Source organism: Clavelina lepadiformis, chromosome 4, assembly GCF_947623445.1.
Source record: "Clavelina lepadiformis chromosome 4, kaClaLepa1.1, whole genome shotgun sequence".
Lineage (NCBI taxonomy): Eukaryota > Metazoa > Chordata > Ascidiacea > Aplousobranchia > Clavelinidae > Clavelina > Clavelina lepadiformis.
Window position 1 is genome coordinate 15,038,487 of NC_135243.1, and position 13,871 is coordinate 15,052,357.

At 33.9% G+C, this 13,871-nt stretch overlaps 1 protein-coding gene across 6 annotated transcripts in view; it reads right to left on the bottom strand.

Moving 5' to 3' along the window:
- The window catches only part of LOC143452053 (transformation/transcription domain-associated protein-like), a 131,284-nt gene that overhangs the window by 47,604 nt on the left and 69,809 nt on the right, over positions 1–13,871 (bottom strand). For all 6 annotated transcript variants that reach the window (XR_013114940.1, XR_013114941.1, XM_076952876.1 and 3 more), the window contains exons 37-45: positions 12,444–12,637; positions 12,069–12,360; positions 11,734–11,919; positions 7,552–7,646; positions 6,575–6,660; positions 1,874–2,016; positions 1,384–1,539; positions 753–890; positions 444–657 (exon numbers count right to left, since the gene is read on the bottom strand). Coding sequence is in view for 4 of the 6 variants with exons in the window: in XM_076952876.1 (XP_076808991.1) it covers positions 444–657; positions 753–890; positions 1,384–1,539; positions 1,874–2,016; positions 6,575–6,660; positions 7,552–7,646; positions 11,734–11,919; positions 12,069–12,360; positions 12,444–12,637 (1,504 nt within the window). In the remaining 2 variants the exon portion in view is untranslated. The remainder of the gene's footprint in view (positions 1–443; positions 658–752; positions 891–1,383; positions 1,540–1,873; positions 2,017–6,574; positions 6,661–7,551; positions 7,647–11,733; positions 11,920–12,068; positions 12,361–12,443; positions 12,638–13,871) is intronic.

Here is a 13,871-nt window from a genome sequence, read left to right on the forward strand (position 1 = left end):
TTCGATCAAACGAAATGTAATGTTTTTGACAAAAGAGCAAATGCAGTTAAATAATTGCTAAAAATGCATCTATCTTCCCAAGTGATTTTTTATGTTCATTTCTGCTAATTTTATCAAACTGAGATAACTTAAAGGAATTGAGTTAGTCCCTTCAATTTTAATTAAATAAACTTTACCTTATATTCATCGAAAAATGTAAAAAAACAAGTTCAGTTTAAAAAATTCAAGCATAACATAGTAGAACAAATGTTTGCTGTCATGCCTAATTTTCAGATCGTTTATGGATATTTATAATAGCAATGCCAGGGGTTTACTCTTCACTTTAACATAAGTGGCTATTAACTAAAATAAGATAAACGGTTGGGAATGAAATGGAAAATTTAAGTTTAACTGCAATTAATAAATACAATTTACTACAAATACAGTTGTGTCATACACAATACCAATAGGTGCAGAAGAATTGGACTTTTCATATGAAATCATTCCTTCTGTGATAGCTGTATTTACTGCAGAATATAAAACATGAAGTTCTTTTTCAGCAGTAGTTAAACTATCAACGGACTTGGGATCTTCTGGAGCATCAGCATGAGTTACAGGAGAGGTTGGTGGGTAAACACTGAACAAACGTGTCAACAAACCTTGAACAGAACGTATTACCTACAGTGTAAATAAAAAGCATACAATTATTTAATTAAATATAATTAACTAACATATCTTATCAAGTAAAATAACAACTAATAATAATGAAATACCTTGCTGTCAATGCAATTGATACAAGCTGCGATTCCATTTTGCAAAGACTTCAATGTAATTGTTACCAAGTCTTTTGAGATCAATGATAAAACTAAATTTAACAGCTCAATCGAAGTACAAACATTTCCTGTATTCTCCTAAACAAAGATTTTCAAACAATGTTGTAAGTTGGTAATAAATATTTTGATGATATCAAAATATTTTACAATTGTTTATGTAATAATTACTGGTAGTAACTTCCTAGTCACTTATAAACTTGCGGTGGCCACGTGCCACCACAAGGTGATCATACAGTAGTTCCACAGTACAGTAGCAGCTTGGATGATGGATTTAAATCATGTTTGCAGTATTTGCTAGTCTTTGTACAGTATATATGAGTGCGTGCTTGTCTTTCGGGCAGATGACATCTAATACTGTAGCATGACAATACAAGTTGTTTTTGTATACTCGGGACAACATGTGCTCATCGGGAAAAAACGCAATCTTCCTTACTCGTCAAAACAAAGTCATAATCTCAATAACTGAAACACTGAATGAGGAACACATTCAAATAACGTGTTGTCTATACCCACCATGAAAAAAACTCTTTTACAGGTTCAACAGCATGTGAGATGAAAGCAGAATATTTACCTGCTGAGAAGGTTCAACTGCCACTAAAATTTTATCCAGCCATGCTAAGTGGAGATCTGTACTGGGCCACATTTCAGATTGCAATGAAATACGTATAAGTGTAATACAGCGTCGGGACAGTAACTCTCCAGCTGAACCCCCTGTAGATTCACTGACCTACAAAATATTACATGAAAAACACTTTATGTATGTTAAACTTTTCAAATAAATAAATGAAGATAAATCTCATACCTTTGCCAATTAGAGATGGATAAAATTCAATAATGGATATGAAAATGAATTAAAAGCAATGTATGGCTGGTCCAAAACAAAACAGTCACTAATTGTAAGCTCTAGGATTACATACATTATTTACATGATTCTAAGTTGTGCATAATGGAGACCTCAAGTAAAATATGTTTAGAAAGTTTTGTGCAAACAAATACAATTGGGTTTCTCTAGAGATTTTAATTTTAGTTGTCAGAAAACACTTTATGAACTATTATGTTACCTGGCAAGTCATACGCAAAAGGAAGTTAACAATTGTATCAGAATATTTTTTGTCTATCCCAACAACCAAGCTATGTGATGAAGATGCTACAGTAGACTCTACCCTGATGTTCATGGCAGCAACAGGCTTGAGCAATTGTTTTACTAAAAAAATAATTGACTTGTTTAAACTTAAAATCTATTAAAACAATACTTATTGGCAAGTGTAGATCACTCCCTTTGTTTTATCCCACATCTACTGCAAAATTTAATTCAAAACTTCCAGTTTTTACTGCCAAAGCATGTTACATCATTGTCACAAATTTGGCTTTGCATTTCTATATTGTTAACAGCATAATTAAAAATGCCACACCACCCTGTAAGTAACCTATTTTTTTAAATTTAGTTTTTGATTGTTATATTGTTCAGGTCTTAATTGAAAATGCTACAACACCAATGTTGACCTTGATTAACCTGCTTTTCTTCTTTATGTGGCTGTTGTGATGCATATTTTCAAGGTTCTTATTCATTATTCGCATGAGACAGATTAAAAGGTGGATTTGATACAAATGCCTGTGACAACGACGACACTTAATATTTAAAATGCAACATTTGGGGGCCTGTCTGATTTGACTAAGGGTTACTGGCAAATACCAGTGGTTGAGGAAGACAACTACAAAACCACTTTCATTACACATTGTGGGACATACAAATTCTTGAATAAGCCATTTGGAATAGTAAATGCCGGGGCTAAATTCGTATGGGCAATGTGCTCATAACTACATGGATTACAAGGCACCAAATGTTACATTGATGAATATTCTCATACACAGAGAGACTTAGGATGAACACCTTGAAGCTGATGACTGTTTATGTGTCTACATAAAGCTAACGTCAGAATGAAGCCAAAGGAATGTGCCATAGGTGCAAAAGATTTTCTCTTTCTCGGTCATAAAGTGACGGTAGGAGTTATTGGCATCATCGACGACAATGTAGCAAAGATGCGGCACAACCAAGAACCAAAACAGAAGTTCAGCCATTTCTGGGTTTGGCAGGCTATGGTCAAGATTCTATTCCGCGGAACGCGTAGATCACCAAGCCCCTTACAGCAGAAGTACCCAATTAGTCGAGTGCAGTTTACCAGTGGTCCACGGACAGATCCCAAGTTGACCGAGAGGCTATTAGAAAAAATAAAGTTTTTTACGTGTAACTGTTTGTTTTGTGATTTGAGACAACTACATGCCTACCAAATAATCAAGCAAATGTTAAGTAACTTGTTTTATTCAATTTTTAATAGTCTTTGTGGATTAGTGTTACATTGTGTTACTATTTTTATTTCAACGGTGTGACCAACCCAACTCTTTATTATTCGCTGTGTTAAATCCAAATGTATTTGAACTTTAAAATTGAATAATCAACCGATTACTATGTTTTTGAGAACTAAACAATTCAGCAAGCAACCAACTACCAATGTTTAATCCTGACCAATTTATTTGAATAAAATTTGATTACCAAAAATGCAAATGATTGACTAACTTACACTTAGTAAAAAACGAATCAGTTTAACTCTGTTTATAGAAGGTTTTCTGTATGTATGTACTCGACAGAAGTTAGGTTAGTGACGTGATGTCTACCTGCACCAACAAAGAGATTCAAATTTTATTGCATCTGCGATGAAATAGTGTTAATAATAAAATTTATTTACCCAGTAAACCAATAATGCAGTAATTGCATTTTTTAATAGGCTAAATGTGTCTTTTTATTTAAATAAATGTAATGTTTTCTTTAAGGTTTTGAGCACATTGTTATTCATTTGAATTTTGTGGCCGAGTTGATTTAGCTACATACATTTCATTGTGATATCACAATGTATTTTACCTTACATGCAAGGTTATGTTGGGGGACTTGAAAACATTTGATATTACCAAGTAAGAACCACCAGAAATGATGCGCGTGGATTTGCGATGTTCACACTGGATTGGACTGCGAGGGGTTTGCTACTTGAAAAGTAGACCTTGGATTAACAGAGGTTGGACACCACTGTTTTGCAGACTTAACCAAGAAAGGGAAGCCTACAGAGATAATGTGGAGCCTGGAAAAAGAGAAAGCTTTTGATCAGATCAGTACATCTGGCAGACAAGATGAAGTGTTTCATTCTTGGCATAGACGCACCAAGGACTCGGATGCGTGCTCCTGCAAGAACATGACAGAAATCTATTTCCGGTGAGTTACGTCAGCAGAAAGTTGAAGGCAAAAGATTCCTATTCAACAATTGAGAAAAATTGCTTAGCAATCATTTGGGCAATAAATAAGTACAAAATTTATTTGAGGGGAATTGAGTTCACTTTGCAAACATCATCCATGTTTGACAACAGCAAGATTTACAAACAACCATCTTATGTTGTGGGTTATTTGTTTAAAAGGTTACCGTATGTTGTACAAAAGTAAAGCAGCCGATAATGTGGGGCTGATTTCCTGAGCAGTAACCTGTTATTCATTTAATTTAGTTTTGGATTAACATAACCTTGCATGTAACATAAAATACATTGTGGTGTCACAACATAATTTATACATCAAACTTTACTCGAACGCAAAATTCAAATGAATGAAAACGTGTTCAAAACCTTAAAGAAAAGGTTATATATTTTTTTAAAAAACACTTAAGCATATTAAAAAATGCAATCACTGCATTAGTGGTTTACTGGGTAAATAAATTTTATTAATAAAATGCCATGGATGCAGAAATAATAAACCTGAAATCCTATCCACTTCCTTCATTGCACCCTTGCATTGAACTTCTTCCCAAAAATTAAATCTTTCCGTTGGTGTAAATAGACATAACATCACATACATACCTTCTCTAAAGTACATACATACAGAAAACCTTCTATAAACAGAGCTAAAGTAGTCGTTTTTTGAAAAGCATAAGTTAGTCAATAGTTAGCATTTTTGGTAATCAAAATTTACCAAAATTTACCAAATAAATTGATCAGGATTTGCCATTGGTAGTCAATTAATTACTGGATTGTTAAGGTACCAAAGACATAGTAATCAGTTGAGTATTAAATTTTAAGGTTTAAGTACTTTTGAGTTTGACACAACGAATAATAAAAATTTGGGTTGGACACACCGTCAAAGTAACAACAGCAACTTAATGTAACACTAGTCCACAAAGACTATTAAAAATTGATTAAAACAAGTTATTTAACATGTACTTGATTATTTGGTAGGCCTATAGTTGTCCCAAGTCACAAAAAAATAGTTATACATAAAAAAATTTTGCCTCGTAGTCGACTTGGGACCTGTCTGCAGACCATTGGTAGACAACAATCGACTAGTTGGGTACTGCTGGTTTACGTCATAATCGAAAATGCCACAATAGCGATGTTGACCGTGATTGACCTGCTCTTTTCTTTAATTGACTGTAGTGATGCATATTTTCACGGTTCATATTCAACATCGCCGAGAAACGGACTAAACATGTGGTTTGATACAAATGCCTTTGATAACAACAGTGCTCTAGCATTAAATATGCGACAGTCATACATTTTTGTTTGGTTTGTATTAAGGTAAGTCCACTTATTTCAGTTGCTTTTTGAAGCGATTTGCATCTTATCTGTCTTCGCAAATTTAACACCATCGATTTAGGTATGTTAAACAAAAGTTGAACGATAAAAACTGAGTTTGTCTGAAATAAAGTACTGTTTAAAGTTAGGACTTTAAACCAAATGAACTGTTAACCTACATGGTAGTTGATCAACTGAGTGACAGTTCATTTGAGTGACACATTGGTAAGTACTGTTCAAACTACAGTAATGGGTTAGGGTTAGGGTTAATTATGTCACTCGAATGAATAATTTATGTCACTCAAATACTGTCACTCAAATGAACTGTCACTCAGATGATATACACCAACCTACATGCTATCATGTGCACCATTAGTAAGCTATTCAAATGCACAATATAATTAAAAGAAGTTGCTGGAAAAATAGTACTTCTGTGCTGAAATTTTTGTTAAAAAAATTTAACTACTAGTTAACTATGCTGTAACATTGCATTTGGTTAACACAAGAAATTGCTCACTTGCTAATACACCAAGGCTATAGGTCATCAAAAATGATTCAATGGGTAAAATGGAAAAAAATGAAAATTTATGCCGCCAGCTTTTGCTGGGAAAAAGAAAAACACTGACAGCTATGTTGTCTTGTTATTATAGTAGCTACGTTTCATGTGGCTTTTATTATGTTTATTGTGTGATGCTTACTATTTTTCGCCACAGACATTTCAGTGTTTTGTGTAGCTAATACATTTTCATAGAGTGGCCTTTGGTTTGGTCATAGCTTCTGGTGACAAGCTCATGTGCTGCTTTCAGCTTTTTTTCTTTGATTGCTGCAGAAGTTAAATCGAGTTAACACAAAAGCCTTTCGTTATAAAGGCGTTCGATAGAAATATATCCTTATGTGATAAACCTGTAATGCTAGGGAACAGCCCCTTCTAAAAAGTCAGATGAGAAAAGAGTCCAACAACTCAACCAAGCTCTAATAACGGCAGGAATCAGAGTATCACAACGTATTATAAGCCACATTATAACATATGTAGCAACATAACAAACACTAAAATCCAAACGACATTTAACAAAAATTAATTACTTCCAAAAACTAAAAAATTTTGTTGTCCTTACAAATGCAGAGCACACAATAGAATGTTACTACTGAGTACTGACCATTATTACTGCTTTCATCTCCTTGGGCCTCCTGAAGCCGTCTCATCTCCCATTTAATTATGACTTCGGCAACATCTACAGCCAGTCTATGAAAATGAAATAACTTGTATATGCTACATAAATTACCTAACATTATAGGCTAGGCTACGCAGCCAATTTATTTCAAATCAACTTATGATAACCCTGCCATGCAAGAAATCTTCTGACAAATAGCTAATTACATAGCACTTTCAATAAAGTGGAAGTATTTGATTTTTGCAAGCTCTTTCCCCATATTTACACCAGTCATTGGATAATGCTGCTGTGGCCAATCAGATTTTCTATACAAAAATGATAAGGTTTCATCTGAATCCTAGCAAAGTTCTTCTCAGAAAGCACAACTAAGTTACTTCTTCACAGAAGCATTTTGGACGACAAACAAAAACTGATAAAGATTTACTTGCAAACAGATAAATGTAATGTAAAGTAAGGTATTGAACAAAGTTGAAAACGCAAGGGTATGAAAAGAAAGTAATCAACAAAAGAATACAAATTGATGAGGAAAACGATAAATTAAAGCAAAATGGCGAAAGCGTGAAGCTTCCCGCCATAGAGTCATCAGATTGACATGTTTTAACAAAGGAAGATTGAAACATAACAGGACTATCATTTCTGTCATCTGTCTGTTATGTGGGATAACATAATCCACTTTCTGCATGTGAGCTAAGAGCCACAAAAGCAACACCATAAACATTATAAAAAAATCTAAAGCATACTGTTTCAGTTAGAGTCTGGGACATATCTTATGCAATTTCACGGAACAGGCATCTGAACTGCTTGATTGCATTAACACAGAAAACAAGGTAAATTTAAGTACAGTACTGGTGTTTGGAGTTGTAAGATCAAATACAAAGTTTACATCAACGAAAATCATTCTAGCGGAATTCAAGGTGTGAAAGTAAACTGATTGGATTAGTTATTGATTCAACACAACTTGCCTTCTTTGTTCCATGTTGGTATTTGGAGCAAATCCGAGGCGCTGCATTGATGCAACCATCTGCTGCACTAATGCTGCATTCACAGGATAATAAACCTTAAAATATTGATAGTGCTTTATTATAGGCAACGAATATTGAATAAGTTTACAGTTATTTCTTAATGAAGTTTATCATATATTTTCATACTAAATCCAAACTTAAAATCTTGCTGCTTAGCTACGTATCATGGTGTTTAAATCCAGAGACAAGGAATTGCTACTATGCAAGTAGCAGCCCTATCACCATGATATACAGTTTCAAACTATCCATATGAAAGTCATACATTTTAGTTTTATTAATTGGTAGCATTAATACCATATAATTTGATGATGATTTGACGATGATGATTTCGACTGTGATGCTATATTGTTTATCGTACCGCTATTGTGTTAACAATGATTAGATAGGTCATATACGAGAATGGGCTTCATATCGAACAAATACGAGTTCAAATATTTGAACTTAAGTTCGCCTACTCTTATGTTACTTCATGAGCATCGTTGCGGCCTGCCTCCGCAATATCATTACTTCATTTGGCCTGCGCATGAAAAAAGGTTTCCCACCCATGGCTTAGGACTTCATTGATACATTTTTATGGAAGTTGACCAGTTTACTGAGATCAAAAAAATCTTCCCACAATCCATAGCATTTGTCATATATTTCAAACACTCCAATTACAATGTATCATTATTATCTTTCGGGAACCAAAGCAAACCTTTTGTAAAAATCTGGCATGTGGAATCTTTCGTCAAAATTTTTTTGAGGTTTGTGACTGACGAACATACAGAGTAAAATGCAGATATACTCAAATATGTGGAGATAAATGATTAATAATTTCAAATGTTCAGCTTTCAAGCAAAGTGGCATTAGGAGTATATTGTCCGCTAAACCACTTTGACACTAAATGGAAAAGATAAAAGTGAAATTTTGGAAAATTTTCATAATCATTATGAACATGTGGAATTTCTTATGACCAAAGCTCAGCAAAATAATTTAATCTTAACAATGTCGGAATTAGATGTCTATAGTTTTCACAATTGCTTTCGATTTCAGTATCTTTTTTGACCAGAAAAAGTAGTGAGCAGTGGATAGCAGAAAAGCAAGTAACCTACTCGCAGTTCCAAACACTTTGTGATAACTAGCAGCACTTTCACGAACGTTACTAAAAACTTTTACCCAGCTTTGTTTCAATTTAGATACTAAGAATAATTAATAGATTGATGCAGTGAAAATAATTTTTTTAATTGAAGAAGAGGGGTTGTAGATCTGTGAGAAATGGCAGGAAACCAGTTCAAAATAAAACATTTTAATAGGCCCCAGTAATGAGTGAAGCACTCTACAAAAAACAGTGGGAACAACACCTTTCACCAATATTCATATTGGCTAAAACCTTTTTCATGGCCAAAAAAACTGATTTACGACACAAAAAAATGCAAAATTTCTATAATTCTATCTGTCGTAAGCATAAAATGATCAAAAAAGGTTATAGTTGAAAAGTTGAACTCTGGGTTAAATGTAATGCATAACGTTGGCAATACAACTATGTTGGGCTGTTTTGTTTATTAAGATAGAAATTGTTATGTAGTTATATATATATATATATAAGTACACTATTTATTAAAACACTACTGCATTGGTTACAATTTATCATAATGTGTGGTGGCTATTCTTTGATGACTTTATTAATAAATTAATAAATGCATTTTGGGAAGTTTCCTTGTTTCAATGGAGTTCTTGGAAATGTTGGAACTGATGTCACGAGTATACATACAGTTATTCAGCAAGGTGCAATGGAAACTTCTCAAGCACAAATCTGGCCTGGAGTTTGCTGTCAATGTAAATTTTAAGCTGGTACCTGAGTGTGTATCCCAACCTCCGAGAAAAAAAATTGACTGGCTCGTCTAAATAGAAAAGAAGGAACAAGTTGATATTGTCTGCCTAGGTAGCCAGGCAGTGAATGCTGGTATCATTGTATTCCCATTCCCCAGTCAATATGGTGGCAGAAAAGTTGCCAGCATATACACTGAGAGAGGTTAACAAGAGCAGTGATAAGGGGAAATTTACGGTGGCTTGTAGATGATGATGATGTTGTAATTATCCAGATTTATGCAAATCCATTCAATGTCTGCCACATGCAAAGATTAGCTGATATGAGACCATGTGAGGCTTTCGTGAAGAAATGTGGCAAGTCCGTCTTTCCTGTTTAGCGGGGACCCAACTACCAAGACCTTGGGAGCAGCTAAATATAATCTGTTGAGATGGAGTGGGTCTATGGGAGAGGAATGAAATGGACCCAACGATTGTGGGTGAAATACTCAAAGAAAGTGAGGACTTTGGTATTTATAGGCATCATTCCCTATCTATTTCTGCTGTATGTTCCAGATAGAGTCTCTGAAATGTCAGACTTTGCTTCGCATGTTTGTAGAAGCATAAATATGTTACTAGAAAGGGGAGACCGTGAGAAACCGTCTGCTCCTCACCGACGTTTTTAGTTGTGAAAACAAAATACTATTCAGTACTTTTTGCGAAAATCTCACAAAAAAATCGCTTTAGGTCCATCTCCGGTTTAATAGTATTTAAAGTGTCTCAAATTAGATATTCTAACAAATCTGTCAAATACCCAAATAAGTAGATCTAGACATTTCAAGTGAATTAATTAAAATAAATAACCGACATCAAACTGTAAAAGATACCTGGATTTAGTTTTAATAGCTGATTTGTTGTGTTTCATAAAGATAATGAATAATACTGGACCAGACTAAATAAATCAACCGGGGCCTCCTATTGCAGTGGCCTAATTGTATTCAACGATTCTGCTACTATACCTATTGGTTAGCAGTTAGTAATCTTATTGCGTCCAAGAAAAAAAGATACAGTACCCACATTTAAACAGTGAAAGTTCAAGAAAAAAAGATATTTTTTGGTGGTGTTTCAAAGATTTACCAAACATCATGTAGAACACAGAGTAAACTAAGTCGAATGATATTTTGCTGTTTCCAGGTTTTCAAATAAACTTCTTTAGCCATGACTTTAGGTAATAGAGGTTTTTTTAGCAAAACATGTCAGGATGTACAGTTGCACAGTGATACTTTAAAACAATTTAAAATTATTACGCAAAGGCATCAGCTTTTTATATCAATAAGCGATGAATCTGAAAAAGTTTGGCATTGGAAGTGAATAACACAGAGTGATATAACAGATGTTTGTAACAGAGGATATATGCGTTGCATGTGCACCAGTAATAACCAGATTGTGTAATAAATGCACGGATAATTGTGGGCAGGTTTTAAATGATAGTATATTAGGCAAGAAATAATTATATTCTATGAATGGGGCAGGTATAGTGTAATATAAAACTTGCCTGCAGTTGTTCCTGTTACAAACATTGTGGAGCAAAATCTGATAAAAAATATAATTTTGGCAACAACGCTTTGATTATTTTACGCTTATTATTTCTCTCAACAAACATAAAAATATAGACATTCTGAATTAATTTTCCATTCAGTACTCGGGTGCTACAGGATTAAAGGTATAGCCAATATAAATATTTAGGGAGGGCCTTTATTCACTGATTGGTAGCACATTGAATATCGGGATCTATCCAAAAACTGGTATTTTGAACTATCTTTCTAATATTTGTAAGTAGGGATGTGCCAAGAGGAAAAATATTCCAGTTAATGCGAACCTGAATATCATGTAAGTCGACACGAACGAAACCCGAATCAATTCGTATTAGATACAAACAATAAAATTTCATCTAATCGTTGTCAAGTCTTTCTTGTAACATGATGTAATCAATAAACAAATCGCTTTTTTACAGAAAATAATGTTTAAAAAATGATTGAAAAAGCAAAATGGTTAAGGAAATGACTTTCGTTTTAAACACTGCTGACTCTATTTTAGCTCCGCAGGGAAACTAGATAATCATTTCCTCCCAAAGTCAATAAATTTATAAGTAATATTGTATTCTCCATTGTTAGTATTCTTGTTTGCCCAGATCTTCCACAAAGACGATATTAAGCGAATCTATTCGGGCTTGGGTTCGTATCGGCCCATCCCTAATTGTAAGTAACAGATCTAGGCCTCATTTTTCTATAATGAAAAAATTTTTCACTTGATCCTAAATGTTATCGTAGTCTTTACCTTGTGATGCCTCACTATAAGTAATAATACATGCATTAGCTGAGCAAGTGTATGGCCCTCCTCAACAATTATTTTCCTTGTCCAATGAGTAAGCATTTGATTACCATCTTCCATTCGAGCTGGCATTGCAGGAGTAAGTACATCTAACGCTTTTTTTACAACTGACCGAGCCTCTGAAGCATGAGCCTTTGCATAAAAATTGATTTAAATGAGCATACATTATAACTTAATCTGATATAAATGTATTAATCAAAGTATTCAGTGAAAAACTTTGAATGCTAAAATTGATTTTTGTTAATTCATACTAACTTGATACTTAGTAATACTTGGCTTACTTTTAGTAAAGAATAAAAAGTTTGCAGAACAATTCTTTTTCTTATTGCAAAGCGAGCAATAATATGTGATAAAAGCAAATGGCCATGATATTTGCTGGCTGGATCAACACAGTTTCGTGGAAGAAGACAAGGCCATGCAAACGTCATTATTCTTCTGAGTTTATTGCCATGTCGCTTGTTTGCAGGGTCATGAATGTAAGATGAAGCTTTCTCAACTAACAACGAAAGAAAGCGTAGTAGCTGTATTTGGACAGCATCAGGAGCAGCATATGGCTTATCTGGATCAATGACTCTGCATTAAAGAAAAGACTTTTTTCAGTTTGTAGCACTTTTTCTAAATGGACTTCACAAAATATACAATGCAACAGTGAATACCTGTTGATAAACACACTAATACAGTCGTTTGCATTGTCAGCGTCAGGGTTGGGTGGACCTCCAATAAGCTGTTCTTCTTCATTGGTTTCAAAAGCATGTTTAAAAATTGGAATTAAAATAAATTGGATAGACAATGCTTTTAAATCTGATGGAAAATTTGGATCATGATAAAGCTCCACAAATTTGAAAAATATCTGCCAAGATAAAAAACAAACACACTTAAAGTGTTCACAAGAATCAATAATTTAAAAAAATTAAAGATGCTTTTTCCAAGTTTGTAGCACTTTAGATTACACTTAACACCACATAAGAACCATAACAAACGATTCAAGTCAAGTTGAGAGGTTTATCATGATGTGGTTACAACTTAAGACAGTGGTTCTTAAACTTTTGTTATTGAGTTGAGGTACTGAACTCTTTAAGTTTCATCCTTGTAATCGCTTAACCCTTCTGTAAAATTAACACAAATCATATTGTGACCTACAGTGGCATATAACTGTATCAAACGCCTTGAAATGAAATTTATTCTCTTATTTATATGTACAGTACATTTCATAATGTTTGCAGGTTGCAATTAACACTATGAAACATGCTACTGTGTCAGCATGTGGCATGTTGATTTATCACAGTAGTAACTGCGCATGCCACTACACAACTAAGAAGAGTGAAAAATATATGCTTTCTCAAGCCATGATGATGCCATCCTGACCTATCCGCGCTGAAAGTTGTTTTAATCCACTTCTACTATACTCCTACATTACCACGTTTTCAATCAATTGGTAATAATTTGAGTTATTTCTGTTTTTTTGTAAAAGTCACTTTTTCTGCCTTTAGCTAATTTTTTCGTTATGTAAACTCTTGGTTTTGCAGTAGTTATTTTGTTGCATAATATTTCCTTACACTTTTTCATTCCCCTGGAAGAATATTTAAACTTTTATATTGCAACCAATTGGATAGGGAAGTGTGCATCAATGTTACCGTCAAAATTTGGGTTAGCTACATTATCTGCTTACGAAACATTAATGTCTTTGCTGCATAGCACAAGTCATCAGATGCAAGACTAAAAAATCAATTGTGCAAAAATCTTGTGATCAATAAATTGTTGGTCATTGTGTCTATATCAAAGGTCCGCAAATTTTGCGTCTCATTTTAGAAAATAGATATATAGTCAGTTGGGGCAAAAAAAAACATAGGGGTACTTGGGGTAAAAAAGGACAACCCCCCCAACTCCCCCTAAGAATGATTTTTTTGAAAAAGCTTTGCATGGTTAGAAACATCATTTATTTGCATATTTTTTTAACATACAATACAGGCCCAGAGGTAAGTACTTTTCAGGAACTATGCAAATCACTAAATTGACCCAAAAACGGTCCAAAAAAACTTTTTTTGCTCTTTACTAAACTTTTTGTGGATTGAAAACGATGGTTG